The sequence below is a fragment of the Dreissena polymorpha genome, chromosome 2 (genome assembly GCF_020536995.1).
Source record: "Dreissena polymorpha isolate Duluth1 chromosome 2, UMN_Dpol_1.0, whole genome shotgun sequence".
Taxonomy (NCBI): Eukaryota; Metazoa; Mollusca; class Bivalvia; order Myida; family Dreissenidae; genus Dreissena; species Dreissena polymorpha.
Genome location: NC_068356.1, coordinates 151,346,328 through 151,367,155, shown reverse-complemented (window position 1 = coordinate 151,367,155; position 20,828 = coordinate 151,346,328). Strand labels below are relative to the sequence as shown.

General features: G+C 37.5%; 2 protein-coding genes and 1 long non-coding RNA gene across 20 annotated transcripts in view; all 3 read right to left on the bottom strand.

Annotated features, from left to right (window-relative positions):
* LOC127870201 (uncharacterized) overlaps positions 1-12,037 on the bottom strand; it is a 38,841-nt gene extending 26,804 nt beyond the window's left edge. The window contains exons 1-5 of the mRNA XM_052412857.1: positions 11,357-12,037; positions 10,003-10,080; positions 9,186-9,362; positions 6,515-6,718; positions 4,825-5,124 (exon numbers count right to left, since the gene is read on the bottom strand). Coding sequence (XP_052268817.1) covers positions 4,825-5,124; positions 6,515-6,718; positions 9,186-9,362; positions 10,003-10,072 — 751 coding nt within the window. The 5' untranslated portion in view covers positions 10,073-10,080; positions 11,357-12,037. The remainder of the gene's footprint in view (positions 1-4,824; positions 5,125-6,514; positions 6,719-9,185; positions 9,363-10,002; positions 10,081-11,356) is intronic.
* On the bottom strand, positions 3,128-4,428 carry LOC127869458 (uncharacterized). Its single transcript, XR_008044572.1, has 2 exons — positions 4,231-4,428; positions 3,128-3,755 (listed from the first exon to the last, which is right to left on the bottom strand). It is a non-coding gene; the product is annotated as an uncharacterized LOC127869458 (long non-coding RNA).
* A 2,331-nt stretch (positions 12,038-14,368) lies between the features above and the next one.
* The window catches only part of LOC127869453 (nascent polypeptide-associated complex subunit alpha, muscle-specific form-like), a 99,606-nt gene continuing 93,146 nt past the window's right edge, over positions 14,369-20,828 (bottom strand). For 10 of the 18 annotated variants that reach the window (XM_052412040.1, XM_052412042.1, XM_052412054.1 and 7 more), the window contains one exon: positions 14,369-14,564. In XM_052412040.1, coding sequence (XP_052268000.1) covers positions 14,518-14,564 — 47 coding nt within the window. In that variant the 3' untranslated portion in view covers positions 14,369-14,517. Of the gene's footprint in view, positions 14,565-15,539; positions 15,564-17,658; positions 17,704-18,463; positions 18,509-20,828 lie in introns of all 18 variants that reach the window. The other 8 variants (XM_052412041.1, XM_052412043.1, XM_052412055.1 and 5 more) reach the window with 3 other exon arrangements.

Here is a 20,828-nt window from a genome sequence, read left to right as displayed (position 1 = left end):
ATAATAAATGATACAACAAGTTTCAATATGTATCCTATTGAAACTCTCAATGTTTGCATTAGTTTATGAACGATGAAAAATGGTTACATTGCTGCTATGTACGACAACATGTTTAATTTGTTGCGAGCTTTGTTCATTATTTGGAACAGATGCAACAGTATTTTGTTGTTGTTGTTGTTGCAACAGTTTTTTAAAAACATTTAATTAATTCACTCCAAGCAAGTGCAGGTAATTTAAAAACATTTAAAATTCTTTCAAAGTAAATGTCGTTGCAGTTTTGTTCTAATCAAACGTAGGATCTTATTAAAGAAAAGATTGCAATTTTGTATATGTTAAAGCCCGTATACAGGTGAAATATTCAAGTTCACATACATTTTTCAATTAAAACTTGTAAATCTTACACGATGTTTTGTATGTACATAGAAAAAAATCAAGTGTGGATTATTATAAAATAATCACGGGCGGGCCAATTTTTTAAAACAGATCTAAAGAATGCCGGGGCATTATAAGTTTTTTAAATCGCCAAAAGTACATACTATGGATATTTTAGAGCATGGTAAATGTTCAGTATTAATGTTTCCTAGCAAAAAAACAACAACAACAACATAACTAAACAAAAAATTGCTAATATCAATCTTTTTTTTTGTGAATTTGTAAATTTTTCAAAACGTTAAAAGATCCCTTTACGTTCGGAACCACATTATTTTGGTAGACAATTAAGTCACAACACTGCAACCCTATGACACATAGGCATATCCGAGAAAAAAACACATAATTAGGCAGAATATAAGCGCGCTTTTTGTATCGGAACAGTTATTTCTTCTCCGGACCTCATCGAGTAAACACCTCAGTTAGTATTAAAATGTAATTAAAATTATATTATCAAAACAAAATTATTAGTTATTATTAAAAAAAGGTCACTGTCTTTGTTATGCTGGATCTCTCTGCCGCTTTCGACACCATCGACCACATAACCCTTTTAAACCGCCTCTAACAACAGTTTGGCTTTGCTGAAAAAAAACCACTACAGTGGGTAGCTTCCTACCTATCTGACCGCTTCCAAACGGTGAGCATTGACGGCAAGGTATCAGAATCAGTGCTGCTGACCTTCAGCGTACCCAGGGATCTGTGTTAGGCCCAAAATTTTACACCATGTATACTAAACCTGTTGGGGAAATTTGCAAAAAAACATGGACTCGGGCATCACTTCTACGCCGATGACTCGCAGCTCTACCTTTCCTTTGAACCCACCGATGGAGCAGCTCAAGACGAAACACTAAATCGAGTTGAAAAGTGCCTCCACGATATCATCTTGTGGATGAATACAAATATACTCAAACTTAACACCGACAAAACCGAGGTCATAGTATGTTCAGGTCAAAACAACGCCAAGTACGTAGATGGGTTAACTATTAAAGTAAGGGACTGGACAATTAAACCATCGCAATACGTTCGAAATCTCGGTGCTTGGTTTGATTCAAGAATGAACATGGAACACCATATTAATGCTATAAGAAGATCATGTTTCGGTCAGATTAGGCAAATAGGTCACATCAGGCAATATCTTACACCAAATGCCACAAAATCCTTGGTCAATTCACTTGTCACGTCTCGGCTAGACTATTGCAATGCACTGCTGTATGGAACACAAACATCAACTATCAACAAACTACAAAATGTTCAAAACACTGCGGCGCGTGTTATCACAAGAACACCCCGTTATAGTCACATAACACCGATCCTAAAAGAATTACACTAGAAAAAAGAATCCACTTCAAAATACTTACCAATGCGTTCAAAGCCTTAAATGGACAATCGCCTGTATATCTGAAAAACCTACTTGAAGTCTACGAACCAAGGCGAAACTTAAGATCAAAGAACGAAGCGACTTCATTAGTGATTCCAACGAAGATAAAATCCGTATCATACGGGGAGCGAAGTTTCATGTACGCTGCTCCCAAACTCTGGAACTCACTTCCCTCAAACATTCGAGGTTCTCTAACACTGAATTCATTCAAAAAGGTACTGAAAACTCACCTCTTCCCCCAATTTTATGCAATATAAGCAGTGGTTTATTCAATTCATTATATAAAATCTCAATCATCATGAACTTGAATTAACCCTTTTAAAGGAAGTTTAATTATTCCTTTGAGGGTTTGTGGACTCGTGGTAATGGTATCCTGACGTTACCCTTTTCTCAATCAGCATGAACTTTGAACTTAAATTTACCCTTTTAAAGGAAGCATAATTATTCCTTTGGGGGTTTGTGGACTCGTGGTAATGGTATCCTGACGTTACCCTTGTCTCTGTCCCTCTTTTGTTTCTGGTTTGTCTTGCCGATCTTTCAAATCTATGGTTACTGTGCATGTTTTTTTGTTGTTTTACGTAGTACTTATTGTTTAAGTTTTAGATCTTATTGTTTCATTAATTGTCTTATAGCTAAATACATAGGGTAGTTTTATCGTGTTTTGTTGATCTTTCTAATCTAGGGTTACTGTGCATGTTTTACGTAGTACTTATAGTATAATAGAGTAGTTTTATAGTATAATTGAGTTGTTTTGATCGATTTCTTTTGAAACAGTGTTGCAAAATGTATTCGTATCTGCGATACGTAAAATGTTCTTACGTAAAGCGCCTTTGAACGTGCACTCTTGCATGAAAAGGGCGCTACATAAATCCGGTATAATAATAAAAATAATTAGTTTGAGCACATAGAGACTGGCTATCCTATCCTGTCGACGTAAGAGCCTGGAAAGGATCCCTACATCCCGATAGCTCAGGTCGTCAAAAAAGAGCAGAACCGATGGCATAGGTCATGCTCGCACATTGTGCTTATTGTTGTATATAGTGCTCGAGGTCAGAGGTTAATAGCATTTGATTATACGTAATGCTCTGTTCCAATCTATTCAATTTATTGATAGAAAATCATAAAGCATGCGGAAAATTATAATATATTATAGTTTGGATTCAATGTAATATATATTATTTGGAGCCATACTTAAACCCCAAGCTCGATCCACCGACAGTGACATGTTATATTAGCTGTGATTTAGCATGCTGCATTCTCAATAGTATTGATAAATACGGCGTCATAGTAGCTCTTAGATTATAAACAATAATTCTGATGGAACTCGCTCAATTTTTAATAAAACAATTGTCACTATAATATAGTTTCGTTATGTTGAGATGACGCCATGGGTGAGCAAGCGCGGGTGAATCAACATCGTAGAACAATTAAGAATTGAATTATATATCTTCTATCATACTCTAAAAACTAACGGTTAGAAGTAACGTTGCCGCACCATGCGTGTCATTTCATGACTCATTCTTTACAACATAGTGTGATAGACAATTATGACTTCTTAATAAATGCACATATCAGCAAATAAAACTCGTAAAGCATTTTTGATGTTATTTTATGTTTTGTTAGCTACACAAGCATGAATTTAAAAAAGAACGTTACACACTTTGTGATATTTTCATAATGTTCATTTCCTTTTAACTGTACATGTTTAACAATAGAAACATATTGAATATCATATGAAATTTATTAATATAAATAAATGCAAAAAGTTGCGCAAAATACACTGTCTGTATAAACTAATATTGACATCAACGCGAAAACATAAATGTGTAGTCCAAATCTCAAGTATTGGTCTGCTTTTTGCATTTTGAAAAGAAAGCCTCGTTGTAAGTTTGGTTGGTCTGTGTTTAAAATGGTCTGCCGAGTCCACCAAGGCCCGGGAATTGAGCGCCTAAAACAAAAACAACAAACGAGTTTCATTTCTATTCACATTTGTTCATACCTTATTGTTTGCTATCACTTCACCATCGTCATCACCATCAAAATAATGGTACTACTACTACTATTACTACTACTACTACTACTACTAGTTCTACTACTACTACTACTACTACTACTACTACTACTACTACTACTACTACTACTACTACTACTACTACTACTACTACTACTACTACTACTTCTACTACTACTACTACTTCTACTACTACTACTACTACTACTACTACTACTACTTATTATTATTATTATCATTATTATTATTATTATTATTATTATTATTATAATTATTATTATCATTATCATCATAATCATCGTTATCAACATCATCATCATAATCACCATCATTATTATCATTATCACCATAATCATCATCATAATGAACAACCTATTGTATTCACAATAAAATATCCCAGGCATTAACTAACCCGCTTGCGCTCCGAGCGCGGCCTACATTAAAGCGCCCCCCAACGGCATGCTTTGGCGCAGCTGCATCTTGTCTCCCAGAGTGTCGGAGATCTGGTCCGGGGTCATACCCATGGCGCGCATAGCCGCCGCTTCCTGTGCAATGTCCATCGGCACCGGTCCAGGGCGGCCGTTCATAAGATCCATGACCAGACCAGGGGTCATGCCAGCAGGAGACGAATATGAAAAGTCAGACAAAACTTTGCTACAACAGAATGACCATATTATATCTGATACCATCAGGATCATACCTTTCAAGATTATGAGGGTGACTATGGTCCCTGAGTCCGTTTTACTTAACATCGGATGTCAAATATAAACTATGATGCATTTTGTAAAGATGTATAACCGCTAACCACAAACCTCTTAGATTATTAAATTAGTGATTTTGTTAACTGCAAAAGTCTTTCGCATGCCGTTTACTTGATTAAAATATAAGAAATAGCTGTTATTTTGTGTTGAGTTAAGGTTTCAGTCGTAACTTATGTTTGTCCTATGATCTCTGATCGACAAGACCCGTTCATTATGGGGTATGTCTCAATAAGGTTCGCGCTCACCTGGTACAAACGGACGGTTTGGTCCCATAGGGTTGAGCATACCGGCGGCCATTCCTGCTGCTCCCGCGCCTCCTAGCGTTCCTCCCATTGAAAACGGATCAATTACTTGCCCCGCTCCCATCCCAGCTGCGCCTGCTGGGGCGCCACTTCCGGCCTGAGCTGCGGCTCCAGCACCGGTATTGCCTGCACCGCCAGCACCGCCAGCACCTCCAGCACCACCAGCACCGGCAGCACCACCAGAGAGAGCGCTGAACAGAGCTCCCAGGTCCATACCTGCTCCGGGAGAAGAGCCAAACGGATCTGGAACATGTAACAAATTTCCGGTGAAATTAACTGACATTATTTTTAAGAACTCGTACGTGGTGGAATTTTTCTGAAGCGTGAGTTTTCATGCGTTGATAATGATTACCAACGTAACAATAAAATAGTCTTGTTGTTTTGTTAAATTAGAATAAACAACATTCAAAAGAATTACACATTCAAGGATAATAATTTCAATATGTATTAATATTATCACATCGAGAAATAAATAGAGGATATTTGTTGGATTTGATGCAATATCGATTTTATTTCACGAGTGATCATATAAAATATATATTTGTATGATCACGAGTGAATTAAAATCGATATTCCATCGAATCTAACAAATATTCTTTTTATTTTATCGGTTTTTTTTACCGTTTATTCACATTGTTAAAGAGTTTAACTGGATAATTTCGCTGGATTTAGAACGTCATTTCGTCGAAAAATGACGTCATTGAACAGTAAATATCGATATTTTTCACTGTTATTTTTCACTGTTTGAAGCAGTGAAATATCAGTTTTATTTCACTGATATTTTTCTATAAACCACCGGAAAGCATAATATAATATAATCTACATGCCACAGACAGAGACGAAACAATGAGGAGAAAAAATAAAGCTAGAAAGATAATGAAAGATGGATCTTTCAGATGAATAAAATAACGATAACATTTAGAAACAACGTTGTGCTTTCATTTCCCAAAACCATCATTGTGCCGAGTATCACCAGTGCATGCATAGAAAGTGTGAGAAATAACAATGTATGCAAAATGTTAGGTTCCAAACGCAAACGTTACTTTAATATTAACAAAACAGACATAAAAATGGGAGCATGCGATTTAAATACAAAATCTCGCATGTGACCTGAAATGCAAAGAAAAATAATTAATAAATGCGTTATTTGCGTTTTCATTAAAATTGTCGGATTTACTTTTATTTTAATGAGTTATCCAGATCCACGCTAAAATGTTCAGTGTACTTAAAATTGTTTAACTCTAGCGTTTTGAATTAATATCAAGATATATGTCGTTAACGTGGCTTCTTAATTCCGATATATTTTAGTATGTAGAATACCAGATAGCTTTATCTAAAGGTCATGCGTTTTGTGTATTGTTATATCAATATCTAGAAAAACTATATATAATATATTAGATTGTCATCATTTCGAAGTACTACTTGTACATAATTTGATGCGGTCATTGAATCATTTCGTACTTAACTAATTCTTGTGGTGTTTGTTTACTTCTGTCAACGTCGCCAAAACCGTCCATTGACATCATGAGCTAAACATGATAATAGCTCAATAATGCGCGTAACAAAAACGAAATAACTTATTTAACAGTCTAGAAAAAGTTGACGTACATGGTAACCCTATCAGCGCACTTACTTGCATCTACTGCCCCTTGTACTGGGAACATCGAGCCAAACAAATCCGGTGCCCCTGTGGTCCCTCCTCCTAACCATCCGCCTCCGAACATGTCCAAGCTACCTACTCCCATGCCAAATGGGTCGCCACTCGCACCGCCTTGCCCGACACCCGCGGTCCCTCCGAACCCTCCGGCGTCTCCCCCAAGTAACAGTGAAGAGAGTCCTGAAAAGGAGCCAAAGCCACCTTGAAACTATAGTGTTTTATACAGGAAGTAAAAGGGGCGTGGTGCAAAATTTCAAAAAAGGGCACTTAAGCGCGCGACATCCATAAAAAGGGCACAAATGTATCTGTATAGTGACTTAATAACAAGCTTTGTTACACACAAACATTGTATGTATAGTTTTGAGATTTATTGTTGAATAATTAAACCAACAAAATCCAGAATGTATATTTTATTATGTGTTTTATATTTTCATGTAGTAACAAAAAACAAGTTTAAACACCATAGGATATACATGATATACAACTGGCTTCCCTGTCAGCACTCAAGTCGAGGATCCTTTATATGACAACTGGGCTTTCAAATAACTTAATTATTTTATTTTTATTTAATAAATGACATGGTGAAATATGCATGTACTAAAATTAAAGTGTTGCCGCATAAAATTGTAAACGGGTATTGTTTTCACTTTGAACTTTCATGACCACGTGTTGTATTGTGTACATTTTATTTCGCAAAAAGTGTAACTAGGAAAGGCGCCGTACTGTCTTTTGTTCATTGTCAATTAATTCAATACACGTTAATTGGTCTCCGATATAAACTTGTTTTGCTTACAAAGCAATTTGCATCAATTTCTGATTTACGTTTCGTCGAAAGTGGAATGCCAAAATCGGAAAGCGTACGTTGCGACATTCTAAACACGAATGAGAAGTGGTACAAGTTCAATATTTTTGTAAAATTCATATCTGTGTTTGCCAATTAACATATTTTGACAAGTTACAAACGGGTCAAAATGTTCTTAATTGAACCAATGGTGCAGGTCTACTACTGTTACAACAATTAACAACTTTTGGCCAAACAGGGTCCAAGACGGGGTATCAACTTCTTTGCCGACATTCACACGTTATTGTAATCAAAACATCGTGACAATAAACAAGCACGTGCTCCAATTAAGCGCGCTCTGCTTAACCGTGAACAGCAAACGTGTTAAGATTGTCGTCTGCTACAATTCATCAACACACATCTACTGTGAGCCTGCGCCAATTGTATTGGATAGGAGGCGGAGCGTTATTTTAATCGACAGCTTTAATATGAGCCTGCGCCAATTGTATTGGATAGGAGGCGGAGCGTTATTTTAATCGACAGCTTTAATATGTCACGGGTTGCTATTTTCGGCGTATGGCCAATTTTCAGGAAGTACAGTGGACGTCATGGGGCTTTGTAATCGGCGTATGGAAACAATTATCGGGCGTAATATACGGCCGTACGCCGCTTAGTGCAAGCCCAGTTAATTAAATTTTATTAACTTAAAACTGTTTTGCATTCAATTGAAATCAAATCAATATTTTACAGATACAACTTTTTTTTAAATTTAATTACGCGTAAAAATAAATGTTTTGATATAACTGAATTATGCATGAAATGCACAATTTCCACGTGAATACCATCGAGGTTTTCATCAAGTCTCCTAAGTAACTGTGCACTCCGGTAGTGTTACAAAGCCACTGAAATTATCGATTGATATTGACACATGGTTATTCACGCATGATGAATTCACAACCGCGCGAATCTTCGCTGATAATAGCTTGGTTAAGAGGCAATTAAGATGTTATCAATAAGGTCGCGCACGGCGGAAAACAGGGCGGCGGCCTTTGAAAGGGCACCGTGGCGCTGATTTGCTTTGAAAGGGGAAGCGAGGCGCTTCAAAAAAGCGGCGTCGCGCCGCGCCACGCTAAAACGGCCTGGATAAAACACTAAACTACCAGTGCAGATGTCCCGATCATCAGAAATACTCCGCTTTAAATTAAAAAATTATTGCAAGGCTTTTGCATATAACTGTGCAAATATTTATCACAGAAAAACTTCAAGCATACAATCAAAATATTGTGTGTAAATAAATATTTCGTATACTCATGAATTATATTATATTAATTACAGTGATGTCAGCTTTGGAATAGTAATACGAATCAATTATAGATGCGACTGAGGTCAGATACATTTAAAACAGACTTAAGTTTTGTTGACATCTCGGTGGGCTGTACGAACTGTAACTGTCCAAATGTCTGGACCGCGTATCTGACGGGTTAGCTAGAATCGTATCAGACGGTTTGGGGTAATAAACCGTCTGATACGATCGTATCGGCCGGTTTGACTTTTGGACCGGTTCGTACGTTAAACCGTTTGATTCGAAACCGTATGATACGATTCGTATCAGACGGTTTATGACGGGTATTAAAAATAGATTTATTCAGTGTAAACCGTATAATACGTATAATGGTAGCATATGGTTTCGCATCAAACAGTTAAGCGTACAATCGGTCCGAAAGTCAAAACCATTGAATCAGACGGTTTGTGACCTACATCCGTCTGATACGATTCTAGCTTAACCGTCTGATACGCGGTCCAGACATTAAGACCTATCCGTACACTATACAAATATACTTTGTGAGTTAACGCGCTCGCACGTACCGCCCATTCCGCTCGTATCCATGCCCCCAGCGCCGACACGTCCGCCTCCTCCTCCAATTACGGCCATCAATTGCTGCATAACATCCGGCGTTCCAGCGGCACCGGCGCCGGCTGCACCAGCCTGACTTCCAGTATTTGGTGGAGGTGGAGGCATATCCGGTACACCTTGGATGCGATCTGTAAGGACCAAAAAACACTTTTGAAATAAAACATGTCAGAAGAAGAGGTCAAGGACTTCTTAGTGTGGATTGTAAAGACAAAATTTTGAAATGTATAGTTTTCTTTCATTTCGAAGCAGCAGGCCTGCTAACTTGGAGCTCTAGACTACACACCGAGGATCGGTTCGATTCCAGGCTCGGACACATTACTTGTTTGATGATTAGTCCTGAAATCCTTTTTGAGGCAAACTTCCAACTGCTGTTTCAATAAAGGCATTTGACAGGTACTAGCAAACGTAGTACACTACGTACTGATAAACCTGCCAATCCGGGAAAGTGTAACTCGGTTTGACCGGCGTCGTGTGACCGCCGTTATATAAATGACTTATGTAAAAAAAACAGCGAGAAAAATAACAAACAACGTACTGCAGCGTTTGGTTTAGTTGTCAACGTACTGTGAAATCCAAATTAAGACAATCAATCAATAAATAAATCACTAAATCAACCAACCAACCATCCAATCAATAAATCAAGAAATCTACCAAACAACCAATCATTCAATCAATCAGTCAATCAATGAATCAGTCAGTCAATAACTCAAGCAATCAATCAATTACCCAATCAATCAGTCAACTAGTATTTACACCATGGTAACATACCGGGTCGAGGATTAGTACGCCTCTGTTGCTGAGTTTGTTGTTGGCTCTGCTGCGTTATCATTGTCCACATTTTTGGTCCTGAAGCGAGGGACACAGTTTGGGCATTTGAACCATACCGATCTTGCTCAGGGCTTGGCGGTTTGAGGGGAGATGTGAAAAGAACACTGCCATATCTACTCGGGGTTGGATGGTTTAGCGGTATCGGGGCGAGGTGGGGAATGACGTATATTGCTCGGGGTTTGGGAGTTGGACGGGGTGGGGTGAGGGGAGTGCTGACGTATCCTACGCTGGGCTTGACGATTGAACGGGGCTGGTGGGGAGAACTGACGTACATTTCTCGATGCTTGGGAGTGTGGAAGGACGGGGTGGGTTAGGAGAGTACTGACGTACCTGGCTCGGGATTGGGCGGTTGGACGGGGGGTACTTACGCACCTGGAGACTTCGTAGGGGATTTGATGGCTGGAAAATACAGCAGGTAGATCGTGTAAGCAACTGAGGTATTGCTTGCAGAATATACGAGCGGGATGCGATTGAAATAAAGCATTTCAAGCATTTCACGATGTAGTATTCCAGCCATCGATCATGACTGTCCGCACAGGCTAATCAAAGTCAACACTTTTTGCCTAACCTGGATCTTTGCTAAGAAGAGACTTCCTTCAACCGAAAAAAGCAGTGCGAGCGGAAAGTGTCGTCCCTGATTCTGGGACGACATTTAACGTACTTTCATAAGTCCCGTTTTCCCAGAGCGAGGCCCATATCAAGAATTTCAAGAGGAATTCCAGCCATCTTTCATATATTGCTTATAAGGGTTATTGTTGTGTCGGTAAGTCACTAAGTGACGACAGCCATGATAATGCCGTTGTTTATTATGATGATGACTTCGATGAGGTCATATGTGTTGCTGTTGTTGGTGATTGAAGAATATGATGATTTTGTCGATGATTGAATTAAAAATGTTAATATTGGTGATGTTGAAGGTATTACTTTAAAGCGGATGACCAAAAAAGTGTTGATCACTTAAATATTGAGGATGATGAGGGGAATATGTTTTTGATAAAAAAACCGACGAGGACTACTACACAAATAATTATTTATCTTTTGTTATAAATAATATCATTATTATTCTTTTATTATTAGTGATGAAAGCGATTTATAAACAGAAGTTAAAGATGAGGATTTGTGAATTAAAATTTCGTGGATGCGGCATACAAAAGCGACTATCGAATTACGAGTTTCGAACTTTATTTAAGTCTGGGTTTTTTACAGCAAAAGCTAAATTACACATGTTTATAATTGCAACATTCTGTGCAAAATATCATTGAACAATCATAGAGGCTATAACTTTATAACTTACGGACTGGCACAGCCGCCTGTTGGGCTTGTTGTTGTTGTCGTAGCTGCTCCTCGCGTTGCCGTTGCTGCCACTCCCGCAGCCTCTGTTGCTCTTCCTGCTGGCGACGCACAACTTCCTGTTGCCGGCGTTGCGTTTCCTGCGCGCGTTGCAGTTCCTGCTGCGCCCGGTCTCCTACTGGAACGCTTGCTCCCAGCTCAAAGCCAGACCTGTCCGTTCCAGGCCGCCTCTGGCTACCGGTCTGACCGGTCCGACCTGGGACCTGACCTTGACCCTGGATAGCTAAATTCCCCCCTAAGGCATTTAGTAACGCGCTTGTCAACGCATGGTTGCCTATAAAATGATAAAGTGTACCTCACACGACGTTCTTAACACATGCAAAAAAACGTGCTCTGACACAGCATGCAGGCATGCGCGATATGGATTATTGTTCTTGAGCATGCGCATAATCAGAAGGAAATACTCATTACGCATGCGCACCATGAAGACATTTAACGCTGTACGATGCATTTTGTAAGTGGATCTCATTTGAGAGTCATATCATCGGCCTTGAAATTATGAGAAAAAGTAAATAAAACATACTTTTTAATGAAGCAAAGTTGAGTCGAACACATTATTTAATCAAATTTTAAAATCTGTTCTTCTCCATCGTTATGCCAAATTTGAATTAGCGAGTCCATTTATTTGTTTGGTAAAGCTGAATTATTTAAAACGCATGCCTGAACATGAAAATCGAAGAAATGTGCCTTTAGGCTTGGCATACAAACAAGAGCTGTCAGAGGACAGCGCGCTCGACTATTCGATTGCTTGACAGTATAACGTAAGCCATCATGGGAAAATTGTTCAAATTATTCAATAAGGTCAAGGTAATAGTTTAGGTATATTGTCCACAATGTATTGAACATTTGTAAAGTAATAAAAGAAAGTAATATGTAAAGTTTGATAGCAATAGCTTGGGTGGGAAGTTTGGACGGTCATTCAAAAATAAAATAAATATGTTTTTTTGTAACCATGTTTTAAAGAAGAAAAAAAATTGTTTTGGGTTAGTGAGGAGTGGGTGTGGGGTGTTTAGAGAGGAGTATAATGTGATGTGTGGTAATTTATTAGATGATGTATAAAAATAAAAATAAATGTCGGGGGGGTGATTTTCGGGGGGACGGGGTGAGAGGGGGTATAATGTTGGGTGTGGTAATTTATTAGATGATGTTTTAAAAAAATGGGGGAGGGGGAGGTTCTCGGGGGGGGGAGGGGGTGAGAGGGGGGTATAATGTGGGGTGTGGTAATTTATTAGATGATGTTTAAAAAAAAATTGGGGGAAGAGGTTGTGGAGTGATGAGGTTGGGGGGGGGGGTGGGGTGAGAGTGGGAGTATAATGTGGGGTGGCGTAATTTAGTACATGATGTTTTAAAACAAATTGGGGGGGAGAGGTTGGGGGGAAGGTTCGGGGGGGGAGGGGGTGAGAGGGGGTTATAATGTGGGGTGGGGGTAATTTATTACATGAGGGAAAGGGGGGTATAATGTGGGGTGTGTTTATTTATAACATGATGTTTAAAAAAAAATTGTGGGGGTGGGAGGGGTGGGGATGGGGGGTGAGAGGGGGTATAATGTGGGGTGTGGTAATTTATAAGATGATGTTTAAAAAATGGGGGGGGTTGTAAGGGTGAGGTTGGGGGGAGGGGGTGAGAGGGGGGGTATTATGTGGGGTGTGGTAATTTAGTACATGATATTTGAAAAAAGTTGGGGGAGAGGTTGGGGGGATGAAAGTTCGGGGGGGAGGGGGTATAATGTGGGGTGTGGTAATTTATTACATGAGGGAGAAGGGCGTATAAATGGGGTGGGGTAATATTACATGATGTTAAAAACAAATTGGGGTGGGGGTAGAGTGTGGGGGTGAGAGGGGTGTAATGGGGGTTGGTAATTTATTAGATGTTGTTTAAACAAAAAATTGGGGAGGTGGGGTGGGAAGGGTCTGGGTAGGGGCGTGGGTTATTGTTTGGTGGAATCCATTGTGGTATTCAGGTAAGTGTTGATTTGTCAAAGAAATAATAAAATATGATCATAAATAAAGAAGTTATGGCAATTTAAGCAAAATGTTCAATTATCTAAGTGTAAAAGGGGCCATAATTATGTCAACATTCTTGATGCAGTGATCTGCTCTTGTTTATAGGTTGGGGTCATGTTGGTTAACAAATTTGCAACATATACAAGCAATTTGTCAAAGGATATAGGAAATATTTGGGGGTAGTACGCAAACTGTAACATAGATTTATCAATAATATGCATATTCTAAGTATAAAAGGGGCAATCATTATGACAAAATGCTTGATAGAGTTGTCTGCTCTTGTTTATAGGTTGGGATGATGTTGCTAAACAAGTATGCAAAATATAAAAGCAATATGTCAAGGGACAATGAAAATAAATGGGGGGTACTACGAAAACTTAAACATTTGCTGCATATTCTAAGTTGAAAAGGGGCCATAGTTATAACAAAATGCTTGATAGAGTTGTCTGCTCTTGTTAATAGGTAGGGGTCATGTTGGTAAACAAGTATGCAAAATATGAAAGCAATATGTCAAGGGACAATTAAAATAATTGGGGTAGTACGAAAACTTTAACATTTGCACGCTAACGCTAACGGTTACGCAGACGGTTACGCCGACGCCGGGGTGAGTAGGATAGCTCCACTATATATATTTCATATATAATAGTCGTGCTAAAAAATTACTGTGACAGAAAAGTTCAGAAAAAAAAACGTGCATTTGAGATAACACGCAAAAAAATAGTGCGATGCGCGTCTCTTTAATATTCGAGTATGACTGAATGGTTTTTTGACAAAAACAATTTGAATAATAGCATTTGTTTATTGAAGTATCTTTTTCATTCACGCAGTTTCCTTTATTAACATCGTCCACATTTATTCAGACGGAACATCATGGTGTTGTTGTACAGTAAGAACGCAAAAATATCGATACAAAAACTAAAAATGATGACAATGAATAAATTTCAACACTCATTCTAGGTATGTGGTATATATTCCAAAAAAGTGTATCCGTTCATGTATGTTTCTTCTTTTGACCTCTTTATCACATTGGTGTCATCAGTATGACTACATGTACTAAGGTCGCAGGTCAAAAGTTCAATTCCAAACGCCTAGAATTCAGGGTTTAGGCGTTCATTTGGCCGAACATCCCTCCGAACGGGTTCATCCTACCTGCAATTGACGGATTGTCAAGGTTAGTTAGACAGCAGTTGTAATAACAACGAGAGCACTGGTGTCATAGAAGAAGAAAGGTGAAAAGGTCATGCAATAGAAATGCTGTACTCGCAAATTAGTTATTAAATGGGTAATTTGTAATATTACCAGAATTGTAGAATTGTAGGATAGTAAACATTGTTATTTATTTATAACAAGATCATTTCTATCAATAATCCTTTGTTTAGCATTTACCATTATTAACATTGGCGTTTGTTTTAAGCATCATTTAATGTCTAGTTAGAGATAAAATAATTGTTTAATGCGAAGCAATCTAAGTCGTGTGAAATTAAACATACAAACGCGTTTTATAATTTAATAAATGTCTATTGAAGTTGTTTATACTAATCTTCACTTCCAAAAATGTAAACATGTATGCAAAATAAAAATAAAATTAGTTTAGAATATAATGTGTATTTCATTCCGTTTTGTCTTACTAATTCGGAACCCTTTTTAATGTATAACAACCGTTTTTTTACCAAATATACAAATGGTAAAACCCACATTTTTAGTTGTTGTTTTGCATTCGGATATCAAAATAATATACATAGCAAACGGGCAACAACTTTTTATGGCCAATCTCACTATGACAATACTTATACGTGTCATGTCAATAGATATCTGACGTAACCTGATCCTGCTCTTAATGCATGAATATAATTAAGTACCATTATATACAATATAGTCGTACCTTCATCATATTAGACCACAGACTCTAAAACTAATATAAGAAATATCGCTATGTTACCAACAAGGTCATTTTTTGTTCTTTAGAACAAAATAAATAATATGTCTGGCTTTTAAAATAGCTGACTATTTTAATTTAAATCCTTTCATACGGATAGTTCCCATTGTCCAGCTTTATGAATGTTGATTTGTGAAATAAACTCAAATGAAATGAATTATAAGAATATGAGGGAATGAACTAGGTACCTGACGCCCCGGGTGTAAGGAAATCTGAAAGAACAAATAGCGATTGTTAGCAATGAATATGGGCAGACCCACCCATTTATTGTTGGTGGTGTAGGTTACAGTGATGATGATGATGGTGGTGGTGGTATGGAAGAAGACGTTATTTGAGATTATTTGACAAATACCTTTGCAGACGCGATTGTGTTGCAGCTTTTGTCTATCTTGATTACAAAGCACAAAATATTCTTGCTTGCATACTGCATAAAACACATAAGTTATTCACTATATAATTAAGTGATTTTCTAGCTCTAAGTATAGGGCTGCATGCCAGCTGATTATCAAGGTATTCAACTTATATACTTTATTGTATAAAGAGTGACATATAATATATTACGCTTGAGCATTAAAGTAACGAAAACTTTGCTGGAATCAATTTTCTCGTGCAGCCAGTCATCGCTCGTTCGCTGGCGAGCGAAACCAACGCTATACAATGGAATAAAAGAAACAAAGACGCCATGGTCGTATTGAGATATATTACGTTATGCGTTCGCAGTTACCTGGGGCATCCGGGTTCATCATGGACGCCCAGCCCCATGCCTCCCATTCCACCAAGCATGGACGCAAGCCCAAGCCCTTCACCGCCTTCTAGTAGAGCGCCAAGCGCACCCATGCCGCCAAGCCCACCCATTCCGCCCATAGCGCCCATCCCACCGAGTGATCCTATTCCACCGAGTGCGCCCATTCCGCTGAGCGCGCCCATACCACCACCTAGACCGGAACCCACCCGGGACGCTTGCGGGTTCTCCATACCTGAAGTTGTGCCGCTGGCGGCTGTGTTGGGGGCGCTTGCGTTGGCGCTTAAGCCTAAGCGTGAATGCAAACATAAATATACAGAGCGAAAGCAGACGGTAAAAAAAGCAATGCGCGGAACATGTTTCTATGACGTCATAATGTCAAAAGACGTTATAATATTAGGTGCATATTAAACAAGACACATATTGGCTGGTCTATTTCATGTGTATGACAGCTACTATGAGAACCCTTAAATAATATTAGCCGGTTGTTTACTATTCGTATTTAAAATTTAGCAATTTAAGATGGAATCAAATCTTATTTGCTTTAGATTAGGGGGGCATTAATAAGTCTGAACATTCAACTTAAAACCAGTTTTACATATTGCCACATCATGTCCCACATAAGGTAATGGAAAAAAGTTCAATGTGTTGTCATACTGATATCGGCCGTGCTCTGTGAAAAAGAGGTTTAATGGTTGTGCGTAACCTCCAAGATTAGGATGCACAGTCCGCACAGGCTAATCAGGGACGACACTTTCCGCCTAATTTGATTTTTGCTAAGAAGAGACTTAATTTAACGAAAAATGACATAAAAGCGGAAAGTGTCGTCCCTGCAGTTGGCACAGGCTAATCTGGGACGAAACCTAACGCACATGCATTATGCCCAGTTTTCTCAGAACACGACTGATTTGAGCTGTGAAACATAGCAACAAACACAGCAACACTGACTGCGTAGCCGTAGCGTTCAATGTGATATACAACGAGCGACATAACACGTGACAAAGCATCTTACATAACGTATGCCTTTTTGATCAGAACACTGCCCAAAGCAGAAGTCTATTAACATATGAAGCCGTATAGTGCAATATATCGAATATTTTCATAAATGTATAATCCATACATGTGTTTACGCATTGTAAAAATTCTGTCTTTGTTAACAAATCATTTGCAAAAAAACAACACGTTATGCTACATTACCCGTAAAATATGTAGCCTTGATATTTTAATAATTAAGTTTGAGTAATGAAACTGCAAGAAATGTATAAATGTAAATGTTAATTGATTATAAAGCGAGATTAAATTAAAGAGGCTAAAATATCTCAAATAATTTGCAATGTCCGAAATGAAGCTCGTGAAACACTTCAATATAAATATAAAAACATGCGGCAAGTTAACCATTATATTAATCTATCGTCTTAAAATTGATGTCTCAATATTCATTAGAATATACAAAAATAACATAAAGCGAAAATGATTTGTGCATCTGTTAAACTTAATCCCCAGTCCTAATCTACGCAAATAAAATTTCGTCATCGAATACACTGTGACGTCATATTCTTACGAACCTTGAGACCCGGTCCCGCCCGGTCTACCCAGTAACGCGGCTAGCACTATAAAGTTCAGGATAATGTCGATTTAAGGTTCAGGATAATATCAGTATTAATCTCAGGGTAATGGAACTGTAAAGTTCATGGTAATACTAGAATCACTTTAAAGTCCATGGTAAAAATACTGCACACATCCAATATCAAAATTAAGTAGAAGGTAATTTAGCTAGACGAGATATTAAAGATTAACGACAGATTTAACATAATTAAAAGAACTGGGTTTACGAGAACGATGGCGGACTTAAATTCACGTTTTGGATTTCGGGTAAAATTCTAAACTAACGTTACGATAAAAATGACCTTAATTTAAAAAGAAGTTATCTAACTGCACCCAATTTTAGACAAAGCTGCACGCATCGCAGATTGCAATTTAAGTACGAAGCAGTAACTAAAGTTTATAAAATGGCATGTGCACTAGAATTAAATAGTTGGTGCTTACATCGAATATTTAAATAAATCACATTCCACAAACATACTTATTATATATATTTAGCCTTGCGCACAAATCATTTTGAACAGTCGCAATCTATTTGATCGAGAACAAGATATTTATTTAATCTCGCAGAGCTTGAATCGTGTTGCGTCGGATCAAATATACAAGTATATTATCTATAAACAATGTGCACAAACAATTCTTAGATGATATTTTATCAGTACGTCTTTGTTCAAAATTAAAAAAATGTAAATGATTTGTGCAGGTAAAACAATCCGTCTTAAGTACATGACGTCATTGAATACACTGTGACGTCATGTCTTCACGCACCTTCTGACCCGGTTGCGTTTGGTCTACCCAGTAGCGCGGCTAGCACTATAACATTTAGTGTAATAGCACAATAAAGTTCGTGGTAAAAACTTTTATGTTTTTAATTTTACCGTTGTTAATTGAGTTACACTCTTCATTACGATAAACAGTCTTCACGCTTAACAACTTGCCTGAAGCCCGGAGCAAAAAGAATTTATATAAGGAAAGTTTCTAGTTGTAATAAATAAAGTCGAACAAGAGGCAGATATAATATATTGACTAAATAATAAAACATGAAGACTGAAATAGCGCATACGTGTATATTGTTATGATTCTTATGGCTCAAAAGACAATATTTTGTACACTTTTTCGTTTTATACATAAGATGCCGCATTTAAATTAGGGATTTAGATGCAACTTTAATGTGTTTATTCTAACTAGTATCTATTTCAGAATCATTAAAGGGGCATATCGACTGATTCATTTTTTTATAATTCGATTTTTTGTGTAGATCTTGACTATGTTGTATTTGTAATATAAGGTCAATTTTTAATATAAGGTCAATACAATGATTATTTCATAAAATAAACCATTGTTCCCGGTGACACTTTTTGAGAGCGAGTGATAATCATTACTAGTTGTTAAATAGAAGCACTTCTAAATACGAAAACGTATTATCGATAACGAGACGTCCGGTGTTGTGAAGTTTTCATTTTTAAAAGTATGCAAGTACTTTAGACGTGGGTTTGTATTCCACAGGAGGCGTGTATATAAATATAAATTTGGCCATTGTATTTTGGTTTAAATGTGTTTAGTAGTTTATGCGTGATCTTAAAAGAGGGGAATATGCATTGTGTTAAAACTGGTATATATTTATTTTGAAATAACGTCGATGTACCCATTTAATATGAAATAAAGAGTCAATTTATTTGACACAACTTTTGAGTGTAAAATGGTTTTGTCAGTCTTCATTTGTTTTTACATATATTTATGTTTTCGAATTCCATGTCTCATCGTCGTATATAAATATTTTTTTCCCATTTTCAACGCGACATTGACGGTTTATAACACGTTGTGGAATATACTAGCCTGTCTCTCAACACTGTGGAATATAACTTTCGCGTGCACGGACTACTTTTCAAATGAAGTCATGCGATATGCGCTTAAAATTAGGTCGATATTGTTTGGTTCATTGATCGAACTTTAACCTTAAAAATTAAGAATGTACAACAAGCCATACACATATCGCACAATTCATAAATAATCTGCAATGTTTGCTTTCCCATTTAATTCACGTTAGGCATAGAGCTGTGTTAAAGTATAAGATGTTAAAAATAGCATCACACTGGAATTGGGAACGTCCCATTTTGTACACGGGTATTATCTACTCATTTATCTGTTGTGTACGGAATGTTTTCCATTATTTGTGTTTTATATATTACATTATTTTCTTGTACAATAAGGGCATTTACCACAGATAAATAAAGCATTGTGCAAGTTTAAACATAATTATGTTTGTATGCAGAAATCTGCAAATGCAACCGAGTTTACCAACAGCTATTATTAGATAACATGCTCCGGTTCAGTTGAACAGCAGTAATGTACACTACATGACGTAGCGTGTGACGCAGCAGAAGAAGTTTATTGAGTTCATAAACTCATTTGAATATAGTGATAGGATGGCATAAGAGTCATTATTCAACTATGCTTAATAATTATTAAAGACCCTAGAAACAAAATCGTCAATTATTGAGTTAAATGGATTATTAGATGGATTTTAAAGGATAATTAAAGGTAAGATACTAGTTCGAACTTGTTTTGGTTTTTGTTTGTACTTTTGTCGTTCCCTGTTATCGGGGAAATGATTTTAACATGGGCGCCATTGATGCAACGGATCACACACGGCATACCCATAACATTATATAAAAAAACATGTTCTGCGCGTCCTTTAATTCGTCCGAAGTCGGAAAACGTATTGCCCTGTATATTAAGTCAAATAAAGTGTCAGTTGCTGCAATTGGTTGTTTACTCGTCAAAATTGCCAAGGTCGTCGATAGCTAAAGAAACTTCAGCGTACAGTTTATATTGTATTCACAGACCTGTACAAAGTCGCGCCAGTCAAAAATCATAAAAAGCGACATTTCAAGTTATGATAGCCAGAACAAGGTCGTCGATAGTGTACATGTATGTTGACATCGACATAATTTTGTCAGGAGCAATCGCCGCCATATGGATTTTGATCATTTTCTTTCGAAAATAAAATGAATTATAGTAAAGTAAAATCTTCTTTTCGCGGTCGTAATGTGTTACAATTCGCATACTGCGTAAAATCCAGGCATATGGTGATCTTTTTACTTGTTTTACAGTTTGTGGGTGAAATTTTAAA